This window comes from Stegostoma tigrinum, chromosome 38 (genome assembly GCF_030684315.1).
Source record: "Stegostoma tigrinum isolate sSteTig4 chromosome 38, sSteTig4.hap1, whole genome shotgun sequence".
In the NCBI taxonomy this organism is placed as follows: Eukaryota; Metazoa; Chordata; class Chondrichthyes; order Orectolobiformes; family Stegostomatidae; genus Stegostoma; species Stegostoma tigrinum.
The window spans coordinates 23,420,426-23,445,726 of record NC_081391.1 but is presented as its reverse complement, the minus strand read 5'-3'; the positions used below and the strand labels follow the sequence as shown (position 1 = coordinate 23,445,726).

The window sequence follows — 25,301 nt, the reverse complement described above, 5'->3', positions numbered from 1 at the left end:
AGTGTCAGGCAGTTTCCTGTAAGATATGCGCGTGTTTGATGTTTGAATGCATTCTCCGTGCAGAACTCAGTGCATACTGCAACAACAATAACTTGTATTTACATAGTACCTTTAACATCGTAAAGCATTTCAAAGTGTCATAATCAGACAAAATTTGGCTAAAGAGAGGTGAAGAGACAGGGAGTTTCAGGGAAGGAATTTCAGATGCGGGGCTTCAGGCAGCGAAATTAAACCAGGTTTTTTTTAAAAAATTCATTCACAGGATGAGGGTGTCACAGGCTAGGTAGCATTTATTGCCCATCCCTAATTGCCCAAAGGGTAAACCAGGTTGCTGTGGGTCTGGAGTCACATGTAGGCCAGACCCGGTAAGGATGGCAGTTTCCTTTCTTAAAGTGTATGAGTAAAACAGATGGGTTTTTCTTACAATCACTAATGGATTTACAGTCATCATTAGATGTTTTATTCCAGATTTTCTAAGCGTTCAATTCAAATTCCATTTCAGGGAAGGAAACTGCCGTCCTTACCTGGTCTGGCCTACATGTGACTCCAGACTCTCAGCAATGTGATTGACTCTGAACTGCCCTCTGGGCAATTAGGGATGGACAATAAATACTGTTTAGCCAGCCACACCCTCACCCCGTTAATGAATAAAGGATCTGCCCTGGTGGAATTTTAACCCAGGTCCCCAGAACAGTGTTCTGAGGAAAGGTTACCGGACCTGAAACGTTAACTTCGAATTTTTCTTCACAAATGCTGCCAGACCTGCTGAGCTTTTCCAGCAACTTTGTGTTTTTTTTATTCCCAGAATATTATCTGGCTCTCTGGATTAACACAGTGATAATACCATTGGACAATCACATCCCCAAAGGCAAGAATGGAGAAGCACAAAAATTATGAAGTGTTGCAGGGTCATAATAGAGATGGAGAGGATTGTTTTTTAAATCAAGGCACTGGGGTTCAGTGTAGATTAGGGGTGATAAGGCAGTGGGAATGACATGGTGTGAGTTAGGATTTGGGCAGTCGAGCTGTAGGTGTGTTCAGTGCCACAACGATGCCACCCGAAGGTTGCAGGAACAGCGCCTCATATTCCGCTTGGGAACCCTGCAGCCCAATGGTCTCAATGTGGGCTTTACAAGCTTCAAAATCTCCCGTCCCCCAACCCCATCCTTAGACAAGCCCAGCTTGCCCCCGCCTCCTTGATCTGTCCGTCTTCTCTCCACCTATCTGCTCCTCCCTCCCAACTGACCAACCCCAACCCCCGCTTCCCATTACTAGTCTCATCCCTGCCTCCTTGACCTGTCTGTCTTCTCTCCACCTATCCGCTCCTCTATCCACCTACTATCCGCCTCGCCCTCTTGTCTATTTATTTCTGAACCCCCTTCCCCTCCCCCACTTCTGAAGAAGGGTCTGGACCTGAAACGTCAGCCTTCCTGCTCCTCTGATGCTGCTCGGCCTGCTGTGTTCATCTAGCTCTACACCTTGTTATCTCAGATTCTCCAGCATCTGGAGTTCCTACTACCTCAGAGTTGGAGGTGTGCTTAGGTTTGAGGCAGTTGGTAGGCGAGAGGAGGCATGGCCAGAGGTAGAGTGGAATGGTTGATATCGGAGGTAACCGAGAAACAAGAAAGGATGTTTTCAACAGCAAATGGGCTGCGGTCAAGTTTTGGGGCTTGCGATGCTACAGAGTTAGAAATCAGGCACTTACTAGGAACCCGGTTGATGGCTTTCAGTGGTCGCAGGACTCGAACGGTTCGGATTGCGGATAGGCTGACATTCTGCAGGTCCAGCGAGTACTCCACTATTCTGTGAGAGGCAGAGCAAGACACAACATTAACACAAAGCGGACAGGTTCCTTCACAGCCAAGCAGTTAAATTTGTATAGCGCCTTTCACAACCATGGGACGTTCCAAAGCAGCCCACAAAGTAACTTTGTAGTGCAGATGCAGACACTGATACAGACGTACATTTTCTACACAGCTAGATCCCACAAGTGGTAATGCAATAAAGGGGTAAATACTGAAAGTGCTGGAGAAACTCAGCAGCTCAGGCAGTATCTGAGGAGAGAGAGAGAGAGATGTGTCGAGTCCAGCGTTCTGACTTTTCTTCACAGGCTGTCCTCCTTTGAAGAGTTAATTGACCCAGAGCGTTAATGGCGTTTCTCTTTCTCTGGATACTGGCAGGCCTGCTGAGTTTCTCCATCACCATCCATGTTTATTTTGGATTTCCAGCAGACGCAGTATTTTGCTTCATACTTTAATGCCACGAAGGGCTTGCAGTACGCTGCCTAAAATTGTTTAAATATTAACTTTGAACACTGTTGTCCTTTACACATCCCACCCTGGCTTCAATTTCTCACAGTTACAGAGTGTCACTGCATTTCAGCTGTCTCTATCTGCACGAGAATGTAATAGCATCGAGCTAGAAAGTCCCCTTCGACTCCCAACTTCCTTCTCATCTCAAAAACACAGTGAATTATCCCCTGAACTCCTTGCTTCAATCAGCGTCCACACTATCTGAGCTGAGGTTTCTAAAACTGTGCGCCGTAGCTTCCCTGGGGTGGCGCGGTGGCTCGGTGGTTAGCATCGCAGCCTCACAGCACCAGGGACCCAGGTTCGGTTCCAGCCTCAGGTGGCTGTCTCCGTGGAGTTTGCACATTCTCCCTGTGTCTGTGTTGGTTTGCTCTGGTTTCCTCCCAAAGCACAGAGATGTGCAGGTTAAGGTGGATCGGCCTTGCTACGTTGCCCGTAGTGTCAGGGGAAGTGCAAACTGGATCAGTTAGCCAAGGGAAATGCTGGGGAACACAGGGATGGGTCTGGGTGGAATGTTCTTTGGCCAGTTGGTGTGGACTTGATGGGCCAAATGGTCTGCTTTCACAGTGTTTGGGATTCTATGCCACACCCACCACTTAATTGGATTTGTGAGCCCTCAAATGTAAACAGCTGTGTGACCCATGTAAATCCTTGCTGAATACAACGATCCTGGTCTAACTGCCTGATCTTTGAGGCTCTATGTCTTTTTGACAAACCCTGTAAACAGATCAGTGCTTTTCTCCAGCCCTTCTCCTGGTCTCACCGCCCTGGAATGGCATCAATCCCCAAACGTCGAAACAGGATTTGGGGATTAACTCTTACTCTTACAGTACAAATCAGCTTCCTCCACCACCCCTCTAAAATTCCAGCACAGGAATATTAAAAAAAAACTAGGAGCAGGCCATTCAGCCCTTCAAGCCTGTTCCACCATTCAGTAAGATCACGGCTGATCTGATTTTAACCTCAACTCTACATTTCTGCGTATCCCCTGATAATCTTCCATCCCCTTGGTCATCAAGAATTTATCTCCCTCTGCCTTCAAAATATTTAAAGATTCTGCACCACCGCCCAACATCTGACGTACCATCAGAGCCTGAGTTTTTGCTCGTCTGTCTCTGAGGTGAACAGAAAAATACCACAATAATGTTCAAAGACCAGTAGGGGGGTAATTCACTCAGAGATAGTAAGAACTGCTGATGCCGGAGTCAGAGATAACACAGTGTGGAGCCGAAGGAACACGGCAGGCCCGGCAGTGTCAGAGGAGCAGCTCCTCTGATGCTGCCTGTCCTGCTGTGTCCCTCCAGCTCCACACTGTGTTATCCCAGTAGGGAGTGCGGTCCAAGCTAGGGGATCATGAGCCAAGGCGACCGACAATTCATCATATTGTTGCTTGCTGCAGCTTGCTGTGTACAAATTGGCTGCCACTTTGGAAGATTGATGGGATTTCAAAAAGTGTATCATTGGCAGCAGGATGCTTTGGGATGTTGTGAGGTGGGGAAAGGTGCTACAGAAATGAATACTCTTCATTTCTGGAAATGTACAAATTACCTAGCTACGTTGGAATGTGGATGCAGTTTAGACCCATCAGAAGCCTAGAAGCAGACTACTGGTCCATCAAGCCCACACTGACCCTTCTAAGAGTATCCCCCCACCCCCAAACCACCCTCTACCCTATCCCTGTAACTCTGCGTTTCCCTTAGCTAACCTGCCTAGCCCATACATGCCTGGACACTATGGGGCAATTTAGCATGGCCAATCCACGTTAGCTGCACATCTTTGGGCTGCGGGAGGAAACCGGAGCTCCTGGAGGAAACCCACGCAGACACAGGAAGAATGTGCAAACTCCACACAGACAGTCGCCGGAGGGTGGAATCGTACCCAGGTCCAGGGCGCTGTGAAGGCGCGGTGCATAGAGTCATAAAGTTGTACAGCGTGGAAACAGACCATTCAGTCCAACTCATCTTTACTGCCCAGACAAACGTATTGCAGCAAAGCAGATTCTGTGATATTTCTGAGGATCAGTGTTCTACTGTGGCCACCACAGAGATACAGATGGAGCCTGATCCTCAGCGTCAATTTCATTCTGAAGCACAGTGAGGTGGGATCGCTGTATTTTATTTGACTTGATGGGGAGAGGGGGAGTGATGGGGGGAGAGGGTGGTGGGGGCACTTCTGCCTCAGTCAGCCTCTCAGCCTTTCCGATGCCATACCGGGCAGTGTCTCCCACCCATCCTCCTCCTCTAGCCAAAAAAAACGTTCTGTGTGCCTGATTGGTAAGGTAACAAGTTTATTTTTTATTCTTTATTTTTTAAGTCTTTGGGAATTTAGAATAATGGGAACGGAGGTCAGGGCAGTTGAATGTTCCTCCTGCAGAATGTGGGAGGTAAGTTTCACCACTAGTGTCCCTGCTGACTACATCTGCGGGAAGTGCACCCAACTCCAGCTCCTTGAAAACCGCGTTAGGGAGCTGGAGCTGGAGCTGGATGAACTTCGGATCATTTGGGGGGCAGAGGGGGTTATTGAGAGGAGTTACAGGGAGGTAGTCACTCCTCAAGTACAGGAAAAAGGCAGATGAGTTACGGTCAGGGGACAGAAAGGGAACCAGCAGGCAGGGCAGGGATTCCCTGTGGCCATTCCCCTCAACAATAAGTATACCGTTTTGGATACTGTTGGGGGGGATGACTTACCAGGGGAAAGCAGTGGGGCACAGGTCTCTGGCACAGAGTCTGTCCCTGCTGCTCAGAAGGGAAGGGGGAAGAGGAGCAGAGCATTAGTCATTGGGGACTCCATAGTTAGGGGGACAGATCGGAGGTTCTGTGGGGACGAGAGAGACTCACGGTTGGTGTGTTGCCTCCCTGGTGCCAGGGTGCGTGATGTCTCTGATCGTGTTTTTGAGATCCTTAAGGGGGAGGGGGAGCAGCCCCAAGTCGTGGTCCACATTGGCACCAACGACATAGGTAGGAAGAGAGACGGTGATTTAAGGCAGAAATTCAGGGAGCTAGGACGGAAGCTGAGAGCTAGGATGAACAGAGTTGTTGTCTCTGGTTTGTTGCCTGTGCCACATGCTAGTGAGGCGAGGAATAGGGAGAGAGAGGAGTTGAACACGTGGTTACAGGGATGGTGCAGGAGGGAGGGTTTTGGATTCTTGGATAATTGAGGCTCTTTCTGGGGTAGGTGGGACCTCTACAAGCAAGATGGTCTTCACCTGAACCAGACGGGTACCGATGTCCTGGAGGGGAAATTTGCGAAGGCTATTCGGGTGGGTTTAAACTAATTCAGCAGGGGGATGGGCACCAAAATTGTAATTCGACTATAGAAAAGGTTGAGAGTAGGGTGGTCTGAAATAAAGTTTCAGGGAAGCAAGATGGCACCGGCAAGCAAGAAGTTGGATTGAAGTGTGTCTACTTCAATGCCAGGAGCGTCCGGAATAAGGTGGGTGAACTTGCAGCATGGGTTAGTACCTGGGACTTCGATGTTGTGGCCATTTCGGAGACATGGATAGAGCAGGGACAGGAATGGTTGTTGCAGGTTCCAGGATTTAGATGTTTCAGTAAGAACAGAGAAGATGGTAAAAGGGGCAGAGGTGTGGCATTGTTGGTCAAGGACAGTATTACAGTTTTAGAAAGGATGTTTGGGGACTCGTCAACTGAGGTAGTATGGGCTGAGGTTAGAAACAGGAAAGGAGAGGTCACCCTGTTGGGAGTTTTCTATAGGCCACCGAAAAGTTCCAGAGATGTAGAGGAAAGGATAGCAAAGATGATTCTCGATAGGAGTGAGAGAGACAGGGTAGGTGTCATGGGGGACTTCAACTTTGCAAATATTGACTGGGAACACTATAGTTCGAGTACTATAGCTGGGTCAGTTTTTGTCCAGAGTGTGCAGGAGGGCTTCCTGACACAGTATGTAGATAGGCCAACAAGGGGCGAAGCCACATTAGATTTGGTACTGGGTAATGAGCCCGGCCAGGTGTTAGATTTGGAAGTAGGTGAGCACTTTGGTGATAGCGATCACAATTCTGTTATGTTTACTTTAGTGTTGGAAAGGGATAGGTGTATACCACTGGGCAAGAGTTATAGCTGGGGGAAAGGCAATTACGATGAGATTAGGCAAGATTTAGGGAGCTAGGATGGGGAAGGAAACTGCAGGGGATGGGCACATTAGAAATGTGGAGCTTATTCGAGGAAAAGCTCCTGTGTGTCCTAGATAAGTATGAACCTGTCAGGCAGGGAGGAAGCTGTAGAGTGCGGGAGCCGTGGTTTACGAAGGAGGTGGAATCTCTGGCCAAGAGGAAGAAGAAGGCTTATGTTAGGATGAGATGTGAAGGCTCAGTTAGGGCACTTGAGGGCTACGAGGTAGCCAGGAAAGACCTAAAGAGAGAGCTCAGAAGAGCCAGGAGGAGACATGAGAAGTTGTTGGCGGATAGGATCAGGGTAAACCCTAAGGCTTTCTATAGGTATTTAAGGAATAAAAGAATGACGAAGGTAAGATTAGGCCCAATCAAGGGTAGTAGTGGTAAGTTGTGTGCGGAGTCAGATGAGATAGGGGAAGCGCTAAATGAATATTTTTCAACAGTATTCACTCTAGAAAACGACAATGTTGTCGAGGAGAAACTGAGATACAGGCTACTAGACTGTGTGGGATTGAGGTTCACACGGAAGAGGTATTAGAAATCCTTCAGAAGGTGAAGATAGATAAGTCCCCTGGGCCGGATGGGATTTATCCTCGGATCCTCTGGGAAGCTAGAGAGGAGATTGCCGAGCCTTTGGCATTGATCTTTAACTCGTCATTGTCTACAGGAATAGTGCCAGATGACTGGAGGATAGCAAATGTGGTTCCCATGTTCAAGAAGGGGAGTAGAGGCAACCCTGGTAATTATAGACCAGTGAGCCTTACCTCAGTTGTTGGTAAAGTGTTGGAAAGGGTTATAAGGGATAGCATTTATAATCATCTAGAAAAGAATAAATTAATTAGAGATAGTCAACACGGTTTTGTGAAGGGAAGGTCGTGCCTCTCAAACCTTATTGAGTTCTTTGAGAAGGTGACCAAACAGGTAGATGAGAGTAAACCGGTTGATGTGGTGTATATGGATTTCAGCAAGGCGTTCGATAAGGTTCCCCACAATAGGCTATTGTACAAAATGCGGAGGAATGGAATTGTGGGAGATATAGCAGTTTGGATCGGAAATTGGCTTGCTGAAAGAAGACAGAGGGTGGTAGTTGATGGGAAATGTTCATCCTGGAGACCAGTTACTAGTGGTGTGCCGCAAGGGTCGGTGTTGGGTCCACTGCTGTTTGTCATTTTTATCAATGACCTGGATGAGGGCGTAGAAGAATGTGTGAGTAAATTTGCAGACGACACTAAGGTCGGTGGAGTTGTGGATAGTGACGAAGGATGCTGTAGGTTGCAGAGAGACATAGATAAGCTGCAGAGCTGGGCTGAGAGGTGGCAAATGGAGTTTAATGCAGACAAGTGTGAAGTGATGCACTTTGGTAGGAGTAACCGGAAGGCAAAGTACTGGGCTAATGGTAAGATTCTTAGTAGTGTAGATGAGCAGAGATGAGCAGAGATCCTTGAAAGTTGCCACCCAGGTTGACAGGGCTGTTAAGAAGGCATACAGTGTTTTAGCTTTTATTAATAGAGGGATCGAGTTCCGGAACCAAGAGGTTATGGTGAAGCTGTACAAAACTCTGGTGCGGCCGCACTTGGAGTATGGTGTACAGTTCTGGTCACCGCATTATAAGAAGGATGTGGAAGCTTTGGGAAGGGCGCAGAGGAGATTTACTAGGAGGTTGCCTGGTATGGAGGGAAGGTCTTACGAGGAAAGGCTGAGGGACTTGAGGCTGTTTTCATTAGAGAGAAGAAGGTTGAGAGGTGACTTAATTGAAACATATAAAATAATCAGAGGGTTAGATAGAGTGGATAGGGAGAGCCTTTTTCCTAGGATGGTGACGGCGAGCACGAGGGGGCACAGCTTTAAATTGAGGGGTGAAAGATATAGGACAGATGTCAAAGGTAGTTTCTTTACTCAGAGAGTAGTAAGGGAATGGAACACTTTGCCTGCAACGGTAGTAGATTCGCCAACTTTAGGTACATTTAAGTCGTCATTGGACAAGCATATGGACGTACATGGATTAGTGTAGGTTAGATAGGCTTAAGATCGGTATGACAGGTCGGCACAACAAGGAGGGCCGAAGGGCCTGTACTGTGCTGGAATGTTCTATGTTCTATGTTCAATAATTTCAGATCATGGGCTGACCCCTCAAGGGAGTGAGCAGTACCACAATAACAGGACCACAGGCATTCCAAACAAGGTCACCTTCAGCCTGGAGCAATGTACTTAGCTCATGGTTGCAGTCCCTGATCTATCAGTCTCAATCAGTTCTCAGAAACTGCTGGCTGCCCCAAGGATAGTAGCCTGGTGACAACGCCCATTTTCCTCAGTCTGCCAGTAAACCTGCACTGAGTTGGTCAGGGGTGGAAACACCTCCAGATGGTACTAGATGACTGTACGCATAAAATCAATGGGCAAGGGCATGAGGGAAAGAGCAGGAGATTGGCACTCGGTAATGATGCTCATTGAATGAGCTAGTGCACTGGCCTCCTTTATCACTGTAACTATTCAGTGCTTCTGTGCAGAAGACACTATCTGCAGTGCCTAAAGGACTTAAGCAAAGTGAAGCAAAGGCAATGTTCAGGGGTGCTAGACTACAACAGGTTGTAAGGGACTGTAAAACCACAAGAAATGGGAACTGAAATAGGCCATTTGGACGCTTGAGCCTGCTGTGTCATTCACTAGGATCATGGCTGACCCAACATTTCTCACATCCACTTTCCTGTCCTATCCCCGTAACCCTCGACTGATCAAGAATCTATCTGTCTCATCCTTAAATAGAAATTCCTGGAAAGGCTCAGCAGTTCTGGCAGCATCTGTGGAGAGGAATCAGAGTTAATGTTTCTGGCCAAATGATCCTTGCCCAGTCCTGAGGAAGGGTTACTTGACCCGAAACATTAATGTTGATTTCACTCCAGAGATGCTTCCAGACCGGCTGAGCCGTTCCAGCAATTTCTATCTTTGTCTCTGATTTACACCATTTGCAGTTCTTTCGGTTTTTATCTCAGCCTTAAGCATACACAAAGGCCCTGGTCCCACAGCTCACTGTGACAAGGAGTTCCAATGATTCACAATCCCCTAAGAGAAGAAATTCCTCTTCATCTCAGTGTTAATTGGCATCCCTTTACTCTGTGACTGTGCCCTCTGGTCCTAGACCCTCCCAAGAGGGGGACATATTTCAATGAGATCACCTCTCATTCTTCCAAACTCCAGTGTGTAGAGTCCCAACCTGTTTAATTTTTTTCTCATAAGACAATCTTTCCATCCCAGGGATCATCCCAGCAAGCCTTCTCTAGACTTCCCCCAGTGCAATAATATCTTTTTTTAAACAAGGGGCTAAAATTGCCCACGGTACTCCGGATGTGGTCTCACCAGCACCTTGTACAGTTGCAGTAAGACTATCCCACTCATGGTCCAACTACTTTGTAATAAAGACCACGAGTCTTCCTGATTACCTGCTGCCCCTCCAGGGTAGCTTTCTGTGTTTCGGGTACAAGGGGCCCCAAGTCTCAATTTCTGAATTCACCCTTTGTTCAGACTAAATTGACAACAGTTGAGCCCAGACACCTGAGGCCCGAATGCTGTCCATTGGCATGTCCTCAGGAAGAGGTAGAGATGGTGCTTAGCACCAACCTCTCTGGTCACCTCAAGGCCCAGGTCATGATGCTGGGAATATGTCCTTCAATCCTGCCTTAGTGACTGGGCGAGTTTCAAACTTCAATATAAAATATTCAGTCACGATACTGTCGCCTGAAAAAAAACCTACCCTATAAAAGCAGAGTACTGTGACTATTGAATAAAAACTGCAAAGACTGGAGAAACTCAGCAGGGCTGGCAGTCTCTGTGGAGATAGAAACAAAATAAATGTTTCCACGTGTAGATGGAAAAGGATGGATAGTGTGGAAAATGAATTGTTTTTATGCCGTTGACAAAGTGTGAAGAGGAGCAAGTGGAACAGATGGTGAGCATAAAGGCAGTGGGGAGTGTTAATGGTAAAGAAGAGATAGAGGTTGGGTAAGTGTTAATAGAAGAAAATAGATCAGCTCTACTCGGAGCAAACCAGACACGAGAAGGGAAGGGTCAAAATGGTGGACAATGTTCTTGGTCTGAAACTGTTGAGTCCTGAAGGCTGTAAAGGGGAATGTGAGGAATGGTTCCTACACCTTGCTTTGGTGTCTCCAGAACACAGCGGCAGAAATGACAGCAGGGGAGCAAAATGGTGCAGCGAAATGAAATGGAAGGTTGGGGTAACCATTGCAGACTGAGCAAAGGCACTCTCTAAAGCAGCCCGTCAGTGTACATTTGGTCTCGCCAAGGTAAAGGAGAACTGTGAGCAGAGAATGCAACAGCCTCGGTGGACGGGAACACAGGTAAAGCACTGTTTCAGGTGAGTTTGGGGCTCGGACAAGGAGGACAGAAGAGGTACAAGGTCAAGGGTTATATTTTCCGTGATTGGATGGGAAACTAGCACAGGAAGGTGATGAGGTGACAGAGGAATGGACCAGGGCATCATGGGAGGAACGATCCCTGCAGAACGCTGCCATGGGAAAGAAATGTTTAGGTGGCGACATCCTGCTGGGGGGTGACCTATTGAATTTAGAAGGTGCTGAGTGAGGACTTGGGAATGCCTATCATTGTACTAGGTTCACCTGAGTGGTCTGCTGGGCCATTATTACTATTTCTGGTCTCCACATGGCCAGGTAAGGACGGCAGGTTTTCTTCCCTAAAGGGTATTGGTGACTGTTCTTACAACAATCAATTGTAGAAGCAGGCAGCTCGGACCATCAAGTCCACACTGACCCTCAGGAGAGCATCCCACCCAGACCCAACCCCTATTCTATCCCTGTAACCTTGCATTTCCCATGGCTTACCCACCTAGCCTGTGCAGCCCTGGACACTGTGGGCAATTTAACATGGACTTGTATGCCTTTAGACTGTGGGAGGAAGCACATGCAGACACAGGGAAAGTGTACAAACCCCACACTGGCTGCCACCCAAGGCTGGAATCGAACCCAGGTCCCTGGTGCTTGAGGTAGCACCGCTAACCAAGCCACTGTGCTGCCCCCATGATTAAATAGTGGCCATTAGCTTAGCTTTTAATTCCAGTTTTCTAAATTCACATTTTACCATCTGCTGTGGTGGGACTGAGAACATTGGCCTGAGGTTCTGGATTAATAATCCAGTGCTATCATCACTATATCACCAGCTCTGCTTCCTAAAGTTTCACCAGAGGCTCAAAGGTCTGGCTAGACGGTGATAGAGGACTGGGCTACCACCCTGATAGTGCTTGTTCTGTCACTCGCTTCCCCACCACTGTCTCACACCACACAGACTGTGCGTGAGGCAGAAATGCAATTTATCTATTTACAGTCAACAGTGACAACCTACTTCCTTCTGTTACTGCATGATTCATCTACTTCTCTATGCCAACTCCTATAGGTGCTCAGCACACAGCCACCCGAGGCTAGCACCTCACTTGCATCCAATTATTCTCGACTCAGTCTCTCTACCATCTCTCCATTCTCATGTAATTTCTCATGTAATATTTATGTCTGGCTCACCACTAGAGCTGTTTTTTAAAGTCTCACAGTGCAGCAGGTAGTGTCTCTGCCTCTGAGCCAGGAGCACTGAGTTCGATTCCACCCTTGGACACCTGGCTGCGTGGAGTTTGCACATTCTCCCTGTGTCTGCATGGGTTACCTTCGGGAGCTCCGGTTTCCTCCCGCAGTCCAAAGATGTGCAGGTTAGGGTGGATTGGCTATGGTAAACTGCCCCATAGTGTCCAGGGATGTGCAGGCCATGAGAAATGCAGGGCTACTGGGGCTAGGGTAGGTGAGGTGGGTCAGGGATGGATGATCTTTGCAGAGGCAGTATTGACTTGGTGTGTCGAATGGTCTTCTTCCACACTGTAGGGGAATCTGTGATTCTTATGAATCCTCTTGCAGGGCTCTATGGCTAAGGAAGGTGCATTGACAGCACAGCAAATAGCTTGAATGTTATGTTTGTCAAAGTTGACCATGCAGGTGGTAAAAGTGGTTTGTGGGTATGTTTCCTGGTCAGCCATGTGAATCCTCCTGCTAGCTGTGCTCCCCCAAGCCTTCCCTATGGTAAACGCTCCGTATGCAGGCTCATGCACTCCGGTAGCAAGCACCATCTCGCTCTGGAGGAGACACACCAAGGCCACTGTGTTGGCACACCACCAAATCCTCCAGCCACCCTCTGGGCCATTCACAACCTGGCCATTCTGAGCCGATTGTTTGCCATTCGATCCTATCCTTTAGGGCGAAGGCTCAGTTTTGTTTGCGGATCATTGTGCATCACAGCCCTAACCTCTGCCCTCCGACACTGCCATCTGCCATTGCCTCAAACTCCATCATCTTCCAAGCTCGGCTGCACATGTCCTGTCATGAACGAGATAATAAAATGTGAGGCTGGATGAACACAGCAGGCCAAGCAGCATCTCAGGAGCACAAAAGCTGACGTTTTGGGCCTAGACCCTTCATCAGAGAGGGGGATGGGGGGAGGGAACTGGAATAAATAGGGAGAGAGGGGGAGGCGGACCGAAGATGGAGAGTAAAGAAGATAGGTGGAGAGGGTGTAGGTGGGGAGGTAGGGAGGGGATAGGTCAGTCCAGGGAAGACGGACAGGTCAAGGAGGTGGGATGAGGTTAGTAGGTAGATGGGGGTGCGGCTTGGGGTGGGAGGAAGGGATGGGTGAGAGGAAGAACCGGTTAGGGAGGCAGAGACAGGTTGGACTGGTTTTGGGATGCAGTGGGTGGGGGGGAAGAGCTGGGCTGGTTGTGTGGTGCAGTGGGGGGAGGGGATGAACTGGGCTGGTTTAGGGATGCAGTGGGGGAAGGGGAGATTTTGAAACTGGTGAAGTCCACATTGATACCATATGGCTGCAGGGTTCCCAGGCGGAATATGAGTTGCTGTTCCTGCAACCTTCGGGTGGCATCATTGTGGCAGTGCAGGAGGCCCATGATGGACATGTCATCAAGAGAATGGGAGGGGGAGGGGGAGTGGAAATGGTTTGCGACTGGGAGGTGCAGTTGTTTGTTGCGAACTGAGCGGAGGTGTTCTGCAAAGCGGTCCCCAAGCCTCCGCTTGGTTTCCCCAATGTAGAGGGAGCCGCACCGGGTACAGTGGATGCAGTATACCACATTGGCAGATGTGCAGGTGAACCTCTGCTTAATGTGGAATGTCATCTTGGGGCCTGGGATGGGGGTGAGGGAGGAGGTGTGGGGACAAGTGTAGCATTTCCTGCGGTTGCAGGGGAAGGTGCCGGGTGTGGTGGGGTTGGAGGGCAGTGTGGAGCGAACAAGGGAGTCACGGAGAGAGTGGTCTCTCCGGAAAGCAGACAGGGGAGGGGATGGAAAAATGTCTTGGGTGGTGGGGTCGGATTGTAAATGGCGGAAGTGTCGGAGGATAATGCGTTGTATCCGGAGGTTGGTAGGGTGGTGTGTGAGAACGAGGGGGATCCTCTTGGGGCGGTTGTGGCGGGGGCGGGGTGTGAGGGATGTGTCGCGGGAGACGCGGTCAAGGGCGTTCTCAATCACCGTGGGGGGAAAGTTGCGGTCCTTAAAGAACTTGGACATCTGGGATGTGCGGGAGTGGAATGTCTTATCGTGGGAGCAGATGCGGCGGAGGCGGAGGAATTGGGAATAGGGGATGGAATTTTTGCAGGAGGGTGGGTGGGAGGAGGTGTATTCTAGGTAGCTGTGGGAGTCGGTGGGCTTGAAATGGACATCAGTTACAAGCTGGTTGCCTGAGATGGAGACTGAGAGGTCCAGGAAGGTGAGGGATGTGCTGGAGATGGCCCAGGTGAACTGAAGGTTGGGGTGGAAGGTGTTGTTGAAGTGGATGAACTGTTCGAGCTCCTCTGGGGAGCAAGAAGCCTCACATTTTATTATCTTGGAATCTCCAGCATCTGCAGTTCCCATTACTCCTGTCATGAATGAGTTCCATTTGCCTACCTGTCCCTCCCTTGTTCATGGACACTGCTTCTTCAATGTCTGATACATTCGAGGAAGAATATTTATCTTTAGCCATAACCTCACCCAACTCTAACTCTCCAATACTCTAATATCACTTCCTACTAAAACCACCACCCCAAACTTCTCTCCCCATCATTCTGACTCTAGCCTGTAGGGTTATAAATAAATCCTAACTCCTTTCACATGGGCCTCCCAGGCATAGAGAGTGGAGCCTTTGACTGCTTCTTGGGTTCTCCCTTGTTAAAATTCAAGCCCCAACTGAAAACATACAAAATTCAAAGCACCATCAAATCTTTCACGTCTTGTGAAAACCCTGCCATCAGTTTAAGAAATGGCTTGGAGCTCTCTCTCTCTCTCTCTCTGAATGAACACACATGCTCTACTCTCATCGTGTCTCTTGTGAACATGTTTAAGTTGGGTTTCACGTGGCATTTGACCTGAGTTGCTCTTCACCCTGAGAAAACACAGCTGGAGTCTAGGGTCAAAAAGCATATAAATCACATGACCCTGCGGTTGCCCTCTATGACAAAAAGTGAAAACAAAAAAGCATGGAGACAGAATTTTCCTCTGAGTTTTGCTTTTTAAATGTACATTGTTCCTCATGGGATTGCCATCTATCTGGGTTTTAACTAGACTGTCTCAATCCTGCATGGTATCTATAAAGCTATCTCACGATACTTCCATCATCACCCAATACATTGCATGTGAGTCATTAATTATTGAGTGTTACGATGTATGTACGTTGAGCTGTTAGCTGTGACTCAGTGGATAGGGCTTTGGAGGCAAAGCCTATGAGTTTGTGTCCCACTCCAAAAATTCTAGTATTTTGACCCAGTGATAATGAAGGAGCGGCAATATATTTCTAAGTTAAACAGACTCTAGGTCCTCTTTGCTTCCTTAGGTGAAGGTCATAAATTATTTTAAAGAAAAACTTCTCTCTTATGTCATATTTATTCCTCAGGCAAGCCACAACAACTTCCATCTGGAAGCACAAGGGCAGGGTAGGAGTCCTAGGACTTACTCCCTAATGGCGTTGCGGGTGTCTCTATGTACCAAGAGGAAGGTGAGGCTGAGATGAGACCTAACTGAGGTATTTAATGTCATGCAATGGTTTGGTAAGGTTGATGTTGAGATGATGTTTCCATTAATGGGGGAGCGACCAAACCCAAGGGCCGTATACACAATATGATCCCTAAAGATCCCCTGGGGAATTCAGGAAAAACTTATTCTCCCAGAGAGTACAGGAGAATGTGGAACCTGTTGCTACAGCCGGAGATTAGTCACTGCTACATTAATGGGAAACATGGCACACAAGGTGGCTGAATCGGCTGGAATGTGAAATTTGATTTTCTGGTGATGCAGAGATAAAGTTAGAAGTGGGTTTAGAGTGTGTCAAGCATTGGTTAGTCGTGGGGTCATACTTGTCATACCTGTGCATGCCATGAATACTCTAACCAGAAACCAATTTCATTAAAATATCCAGACATGAAGCGTCAGCTTTCCTGCTCCTCTGCTGCTGCCTGGCCTGTTGTGTTCCTCCAGCCCCACACCTTGTTATCATTAAAATCCAAGCTTCAAGACTGATTCGGTGGTGTATGAGATACCCTTGAACAACCATTTAAAGGTGACACTGATCTTATGCCGTTGTGTGTGGGATCAGCAGATTTCCTTGTTTAAATCAAGGGCACAGGAGAATAAATGGGCTCTTGCTTAGAGACTCAGGGCCAGTAAGGGTGTGTTGGAGGTGTGGGGGTGGGTTTTGGTGTAGGGCTGGGGCATGAAGTATAGTGATTGTAATGAGGTCAGTCAGGTGGACCCCACAGGATATGAGTTCCCTAATTGGGGCTGTTAATCTGGTCCAATCAGGGAGCCCTGCCTGACTGATAAGAACAGGGGTGTTAGAGGTTCCGCTCACTCTGAGAGCTGGCTCTGAGAGATCTGGACCAGTGTCAAGGACTCTCGATGTATATATTCAGGGTGGCCCGGTGACTGGATACTGGCCTCTGTGGAGTCCTTTTGTAAAGGACCTGAAGAGAGATCTGGGAGGACAGAGGATGGATCAGGGGAATAGAAAAGTCAAGGAAAAGCCAGATGTCCTGTGTGTAGTGAGGGGATGGTTTGGACAGTTGGTCAAGGTAAGAAAGTAAGGACCTAAAAGGTGGTGTCACCTTTTAAACCCATCTCAGGATGTTGGCTGTCATAGTCTTTACAGGGCTTTGAATTTATTTACAGCATTTTGAGGACCCCAGCTGAGATTGCTCTTAGACAATATCCTTCATGTAGAAGGAAAGGCCCAGCTGAGCCTGCTAGTTCAGCCGTGCCCCACAGAGTGGCGAGTGCCATGCTGGACTCTAATGTGAACATTCAGTAAAGTAAATTTCATAAAACACAACGTTATTTCTTCTATAATAAAGGAAATAACTCCCATTCCCCTGTAAACATCAATGTGTTCAGAATAAATGGGAACTGCAGATGCTGGAGAATCCAAGATAATAAAGTGTGAAGCTGGATGAACACAGCAGGCCAAGCAGCATCTCAGGAGCACAAAAGCTGACGTTTTGGGCCTAGACCTCTCTGATGAAGGGTCTAGACCCGAAACGTCAGCTTTTGTGCTCCTGAGATGCTGCTTGGCCTGCTGTGTTCATCCAGCCTCACACTTTGTTAACATCAATGTGTGCCAGTTATGAGATGTACTAACACAATGAGCTCTCTGACTAAGCTAGTCTCAGTAAATGATAGTAATGCACATGAGTAAAGCGAAGCAATATGGTGTAAAATATTTACAAGTGAAATTAAATTGTGGTGTACACCCGTGCACTTGTGTTTGGCTGTGCAGTTGGACCAGCAATTTGGAGCAGTGATGTGGAACCTCTCTGTTTGGCCCGTGGTCTCTTTCAAAGACTGCTCATAGATACAACATTGTTACTTTACAGCAGGTTTCACAATGAGAAGCCTCTCAGGCTGTTGAATTGAACATTTTTTGCATGCACGCTACTGATACTAGTCACACGGGGAAAATGCATAAGGAGAAGGCGGTATGGGTGCCTCGTTTCGGTTACTACGTCAGGAATGGCTCATTGTTAACAAATTCCCAGCTCATGGTTGTGATGGGCTGAATGGCCTATTTCTGTGCTGTAAACGTGATGTACTTCTCCATAATTTATTAGCAACTAGCTACATCAAACAATTAATTGCAACTGATCCCAATTTCACTCCTGCCCTGGTGAAATGAAATGATGCTTTGCATGTTCTCTTTCATGAAACAACTGGCTGTCAATAAAGTTAAATTGTCTCGGTGATTGCCTCAATTATCTTTATTAATACTCCAGTTATTAAAAACAACATGACACCTGCGAGACAGCATCTAACAGCTTGAGTCAGTCACAGGTTGCTTTGAAATGAATGGGTCATATAACCCTGTCACATCCTCTTGCTGCCTTAATTTCATTGTTAGTAAAATCACTGCTATTGTACAATCATGCTTCAGCCTGCACTGTGCTTCTGCCTCTCTGCTCCTTCAAGCTCAGTCCACGGCTGTTTATTTCTCCACCAAAGCCAGGCGCTGTCTTAAGCAATCAGTGTGTCTCAAGGCTGTTGCTGGATAGTCCTGTCTAAATCAAGCAGGGCTGACAAGAAATGTAGTAATGGACCCTTTGGCTCAAAACTCAGCTGTCAAGGACCAAGCAGAGGGAGAACAGAACTGAGGCTGACATCTGGAGTGCTTGCTCTGTATAATCTTCCAGATATTGCATTGTGATTTTCTGAGTGCACTTCCCAAAATATAAACAACCTGCACATTTATTTCATTTCTGTTAGGCTCCCAAAGAGCTGACCTTGTTTTGGGCCATGGGTTTATGGCTGGAGGTCACTGCTCCAGCTCCCATGGGTAGAGTTGCCAGCTCAAGGTTGGCATTTTCCTGCAGCTTTCAACAAGTGATCTGCCCCATCCTCCCATCCCCTCCAAGGAAACACCTCCACCATTGGTCACCCAACACACCCATCCTTGTTGCGTTCAAGGTCCAATGGCCAATCATCGGCTTCAGATGGATGACCCTTAACTAAACTCTTTCCCCATGGTCAACATTTCAAAGACTCATTAATAAGGGAAAGGTGATGGCCTAGTGCTATTATCATTAGGCTATTAATCCATTGACACAACTCACGTTCTGGGGTCCTATGTTGAATCTGGATTCAAATTTTAAAACAATCTGGAATTAAGAATCCACTGATGACCATGAAACCAGTGTCAATTGTCAGAAAAAAAACCCATCTGGTTCATTAATGTCCTTCGAGGAAGGAAATCTGCCATCCTCACCGGGTCTGACCTACATGTGACTCCAGACCGACAGCAATGTGGTTGACTCTCAACTGCCCTCTGAAATGGCCAAGCAAGCTACTCAGTTGTACCAATCGCTATAAAGGCTCAATGAAATGCAACCAGACGGATCACTTGGTATTGACCTAGGCCCTGGAAAAGACAGCGGCAGAAACAGTCCTGCTGACCCTGCAAAGTCCTCCTCAGTAACATCTTGGAATTGGTGCCAAAACTGGGAGAGCTCTCTCACAGACTGGTCAAGCAACAGCCTGACGCAGTCACACTCACAGAGTCATACCTTACAGACAATGTCCCAGACACCACCATCACCATCCCTGGATATGCCCAGTCCCACCAGCAGGACAGACCCAGCAAAGATGGTGGCACGGTGGGATACAGTTGGGGGGGAGTACTCTCTGAGTTTTAAACATTGACTCCAGACCCCATGAAGTCTCATAGTTTCAGGTTAAACATGGGCGAGGAACCCTGATTACTGCATACCATCCTCCCTCAGCTGTTGAATCAGTGCTCCTCCATGTTGAACAACACTTGGAGGAAACACTGAGGATGGCAAGGCCACAAAATGTACTCTGGGTGGGGGATTTCAATGTCCACCATCAAGAGTGGCCCGGTATCAGAACGACTGATCGAGCTAGTTAGATCCTAAAGGACTATAGCTGCTAGACTCGGTCTGTGGCAGGTGGTGATGGATCCAACAAGAGTGAAAAACATACCTGACCTCATCCTTATTAATCTATCAGCTGCAGATTCATCTATTCTGAAGCTCTCAACTAAAAAAGAACTTTTAACAAATACTATGATATTTTCTCTATGGCTTTTACTCTTTAGCTAGGGAAAACTCACAGATAATTCTGGAGAGGTGGCATTAATACTGACCTCAATTGAAGGAGCGTGCCGCAGGGTTTAAAAGAAGGGCATGTCGTGTGGCTAACCTGGGTTGTGTTCTCAGCTTACAAGTTGGGCTGTGGTTGGTATGGGATCGGGAATGGGTTGTGAACTGGAGGTAGAGAGGTGCCGCAGAAACGATGACCCAGAGTGAAAGCATTACAAAGTTCATTTCCTTTGTTGAAAGACAGATGAAGGAGCTATAGAGAAAGTTCTTCATGCAAAATGTTTCTGGAGTGTGGAATGTTTAATCACAGGGAGATACTATCACATCTTTTAAAGGGTAAACATTTGAGCTCGAAGAAAGCACAGGGCTACATCGAGAGACTGGCACATTGGCATTAATTCAGGATTATTTTCATTTGAGAAAAGCCTACACTGACTCAAGGAACTCAATAACCAACTACTGTGCTGTAAAGCTTGCAAATTCTTTTGGAAGGATTAACTATATTAAAGGCTTGAACCAGCATTATATGTTACAAAATTCTCCATCTCATTCTCTGCTACTAAAACTCCGCATCTTCAGTATCTGAGCTGTCTGGTCCAAACCAATCATCTCATTGAGCTCTGTCAGAGTCCACTTGTTAAGGGGGTTGTCGACAAACTTCCTTCTCTGCCTGAGATGAAACATAATTCCTGTATCGCCAATAACAAAGTGTGGAGCTGGATGAACACGGCAGGCCAAGCAGCATCTCAGGAGCACAAAAGCTGACACTTCAGGCCTAGACCCTTCATCAGAGAGGGGGATGGGGAGAGGGAACTGGAATAAATAGGGACAGAGGGGGAGGCGGACCGAAGATGGAGAGAAAAGAAGATAGGTGGGGAGAGTATAGGTGGGGAGGTAGGCAGGGGATAGGTCAGTCCAGGGAAGACGGACAGGTCAAGAAGGCGGGATGAGGTTAGTAGGTAGGAGGTGCGGCTTGAGGTGGGAGGAAGGGATAGGTGAGAGGAAGAACAGGTTAGGGAGGTGGGGACAGGCTGGGCTGGTTGCTTTGTATGTTCATCTACATGCTCCTGAAAACATGCAATGACCTCTGCTTTTACTTACCCCATTCCTCATCCATTCCTTTTCCATTCAAACATACAAATGAGGAGGAAAAGGCCATTTGGCCCCTTGAGTCCTGCTTCACCATCCAATAAACCCAATGCTCCTTTGATGTTACCTTAAAACTCTTGAAATCTTTGTCAAGCAAAATCTTGTGTAATTTGGCCTTGAAGATACTCCATGATCCAACATTCACTGCTCTCTGGGGAAGAGAATGCTAAGCTCATTTGCCCCGCTGACAGAATAAATTTCTCTTTGTCTCTGTCCTAAATGTGAGACTTCTTGTTCTGAAACTCTACTCATTAATGCCAACTGAGGGAAAGTATCTGCACAGTATCAGCTCAGCACTGTCAGTAATCTCACAGATCAAAAATTTGTCTCTCTATCCCTCCAGGCCTGTTTTGCTTTCTTTGAGTAAAGAATCCAAAGCCCACATATGTCCAGCTGGGAGATATACTCAGAGATGGCCTCTGTGCTCACTGTCCAGTCAGACGGGTCTGCAACCTTGGAAGGAGGCCAGAGGTGAGCAGTGCCAATGCAGAATATGGGGAAGGTGGGGGAAACTTGTAGTGGTCTCCAAAGAACATAAAACAAGATGAAGTCTACATGTAGTTCCCAGGCCCCAAGGAAGCGAACTCCTCTACTTCCTCTTCCACATCCCCACCCCTCGCCACTCTGCATCAGTGTCTTCTGGTATTGACCCATCTCAAGGAAGATGGCAGGAAGGGGTCAAACGTGTTGACCCGTCACTTTTATTATGTGAAAATTTTCATGGTGTGTCATTAGACCTGGACGAAAGGACAACATGGATCTAAATATAACAGTGCAGTTACTGGGCTCCAATCTGAACTAAAGAGCACAAAAACTTGTCAGTATCTGCAGCACAATAAGGAGGTCTTATTCTGCAGATGTGTCCTCTAAAAAACTCAAAACCAGTCTGAACTAGCTCACAAACCAGGCTGATGGCTCACTAGTATCACATGACTCACCTCTTACAGAGAAATTGTCCCAACATAACATACACCAATTATGATACATAACAGATTTTGCTATTTCTGTCCAGTTGGGTTATGTCATCTCTGAGCCTCACTATCTGACCAAATCTTTGCTGAAATTCATTTTCTCTCTCTTCTTTTACTGTGCTTCTGTGGTCAGGTCAATAGATATTGGGGAGGCGATGGCCTAGTGGCATTATTGCTGAACTGTTAATCAAGAGACCCACATGGCCTTCTGGGGACCCAGGTTTAAATTCCACAATAGCAGATGGTGGAATTTGAATTCAATAAATATCTGGAATTAACAATCTAATGATGACCATGAATCCATTGTCAGCAAAACCCACCTGGTTCACTAATGTCCTGTAGGGAAGGAAACTGCCATTCTTACCTGGTCTGGCCTACACATGGCTCCAGATCCCCAGGAATGTGGCTGACTCTCAACTGCCCTCTGGGCAATTAGGGATGGGCAATAAATGCTGGTCTAGGCCGCAATGCCCTTGTCCCATGAATGAATAAAGAAAAAAATATTATTTTGGAAATATACACTGGAAAACAGGACATTTAATTATTGGTCATTTCTTCACAACTCTTGGAAAGGTGGAACTACATGGTGTTCTTTTACTGGAAGTAGATTTGACACTTTTGCAGGAATTAAGTGCTTTTGGGGAAAAGGACCTAAGTGCCTAGCAACAGGATTTGTCTTGGTTTAAAGTAATAATTTAATGCTGAATTCAGAGGAGAGAAAGCAGGTTGGGGTCAGATCCCCAAAAAACTCAGCAGCTAGTGTAATCATGCTCCCACTGAATTGGAAAGGAAAAAAGTGCTCAAAGGCTTTGCAAAAGGAAAGATAATTTCCCTTCAAGGTCAAGACCTAGATCCAAATGACCAGCCATTGATTTGAGGATCACCACAGTTGACAACAGCACAATATCATCGTCAAACAAAACCAAAACACAAAGCTGTGAGAAAAGTCACCCCATTTCCCCTTTTCAGTGTCCTCTGGTCCATAGTCTCGATTTTGTTTTTGCATATAATTTCAGTCTATAACATCCCTAACAAGGCTATTTGCCTTGTCTATCAGTCCATCCATCCTGTGTGCAAATGGATGCTTTTATTTACGTCTGCTTTATTTTAGTTATTCATAGCATCATTAATTGTATTTAATGTGTTTTTGGCACATTGTGAGCCATAAGACATAGGAGCAGAGTAGGCTATTGAGACTGCTCAGCCATTCAATGGCTTATCTGATAATCATCAACTCCACTTCCTTGTCTTTACCCTATAACCCTTGTTTCTCTTCCTGATTAAAAATCTGTCTCAGCCTTGAATATATAAAATGACCGAACCTCAACAGCCCCTGTTAAAGAAGAAATCTGTTATACAAAATAAGTTTAATTTATCTTCTTGTTCATTAATGACACGTAGTGTGAGCCTCTTTTATCATGGAGAGTGGTCACAGTCAGATATTAATGATGCTAGATATTAACTTAGCCATATTGCACACTGTGATGAATACATGGCCATGAATAGCTGGGCTTGGTTTTCATTACATTGCTCCCATTTGAGTAGTAACACTGTCTCTGATTGAACTTGTTATTAAAGAACTGATTGTAAATTAGCCTAGATTCCACCATTTTTCTACTTCATTTGCCATTTTCCTGATTCCTTCCACTTTGTCTGGCTCTTACACCTTACTCTGTATCTAATCCCATGCTCCCTCTGTCCTGGGAATGTTTGATGGGGGACAGTGTAGGGGGAACTTTACTCTGTATCTAACCCCACGTGGTCCCTGTCCTGACAGTGTTTGATTGGGGGACAGCACAGGCAAAGGTTCACTCTGTGTCTAATCACATGCTGCTTTGTCTTGGGAGTGGTTAATGGGGATGGTGCAGATGAATCTTTGTTCTCTATCTTACCCCAGGCTGTCCCTGTCCTGGGAATACTTGATGGAGACAGTGCAGAGTAGCTTTACTCTGTATCTAACTCCATGCTGGAACTGTCCTAGGAGTATTCAATGTGAAAACCTTCTTTCCAGAAATGAAATGAACAGCAAACTTAAATAAAAATGTGAAATATGGATGAACAGCATGTGGTAGTGAGATAATCTCTCAGACAGTACATTTCACAGCCATGCTTCTTTATCCAACGACTTTCAAGCATGGTTTGATCAAAAATCCTCAGGAATTAAATTAATATGTCTTAACAGACAGTACTGCTTCAACACAAAAACAGAAGAGAGGGAAGGTGAAAATGAAAGGCTTAGAATGAAGCTACATTTAAATTTAAATTTACTCTTTCGACTGTCAACAGCTCGTAAGAAATAATTGCCTTGTTCATAAAAATGGTAATTTGCATCTTTCTCTTAATGTTACGAGCTGGGATTACTTCAGCTCACCTCTCACTTACCCAGACATCACGATGAAAAAATCCAGTCGATTCCATGTGTCGCCAAGGTAACACTTCTTCCCGATGATCCCCAAGGCAACCATCTTGACCACCATCTCCATGGCGAAGAAAATAAAGATGAAATCGTCGAAAGCCTGGAAAGTGACAAGTTGCTTTAGTTTGACCTGGGATCATACTTTGTACTGGGTCAAGCTAATCCCAACTTCTCTAACCTTCCCTATCTCTATAATCCCTTCGTCCTCCACAACCCTCTTACACCTTCCTACTCCTCCAATTCTGGTCTTTAGCGTGCTCTCTTCCTTACCGATTCCCAGCATAGTGGCTGTGCCTACAGCTGCCTAGAGCCTTTCGCTCCAGGATTCCTTCGCTAGATCCCTTTGTCTCTCCATGAAGGATGTACGTCTTTCATTGTGTCTTTGGTTACTTGCCTTTAGTGACTTCCTATGTGGTGCAGTGTCAATTCTGTTCGATAATGATCCTATGAAGCATTTTGGAATGTAGAATCTGCTATATCAACTCAAGGTGTTGTTGAGTACTTGTTATTTCAGGCAACAATAATTTCATGCACTGTTTCTTACAACCTCAGTCTTTGTTTGCAGTGAGAACAATATGAGTTGAAATCTGATAAGAACACAGCTACAATTAGGTCTGAAGAAGAGAGATATTGGGCTCAAAACATTAACTCTGCTTCCCTCTCCTATGCATTTTCAGTGTCTATTTGGATTTTGTTTAGATTTCTGATCATTTTTGTTCTGCATTCCCTTCAAAAGCAATGCATCCAAGGTTAGGAAACTTGAATACAAGAGTTAGAGGGCTGGGATGGGGCTGCTCTTTAATTATGCATGCATTCTAATTGATAAAGAAGTCAAAAGGAAGGAGACTGAGATTTCCTACCTGTAAAATCCTACATCTGTCACTGGAGCAGTCCACATCTTCACAAGGTTGGTACATTCCCAGAGTGACACAGTTGAGAAGGATGACAAGCATACTGACATGCTCGAACCAAGTGAGGAGTTGGAGTTAAGGAAAAGATTTAAATGTGCAACTCGAGAAAGATTCACACCTTTGTCAGGAAAAGCGACTTGGTATAACAGGGCCAGGTGGCTCTTAAAGGTTCCAGAACCAGGGGGTCACAGTCTAAAGATATAGGGCCATCCACTTAGGACTGAGTCTTCACCAAGAGAGTGGGGAGCCTGTGGAATTCTCTGTCAAAGG

General features: G+C 46.5%; 1 protein-coding gene across 2 annotated transcripts in view; it reads right to left on the bottom strand.

Annotated features, from left to right (window-relative positions):
* Window positions 1-25,091, bottom strand: part of cacna1ia (calcium voltage-gated channel subunit alpha1 Ia) — a 203,400-nt gene extending 178,309 nt beyond the window's left edge. The window contains exons 1-3 of one of the 2 annotated variants that reach the window (XM_048521514.2): window positions 24,981-25,091; window positions 24,087-24,220; window positions 1,706-1,803 (exon numbers count right to left, since the gene is read on the bottom strand). In XM_048521514.2, coding sequence (XP_048377471.1) covers window positions 1,706-1,803; window positions 24,087-24,220; window positions 24,981-25,073 — 325 coding nt within the window. In that variant the 5' untranslated portion in view covers window positions 25,074-25,091. The remainder of the gene's footprint in view (window positions 1-1,705; window positions 1,804-24,086; window positions 24,221-24,980) is intronic. The other variant, XM_048521511.2, reaches the window with a different exon arrangement.
* Window positions 25,092-25,301: the final 210 nt, after the last annotated feature.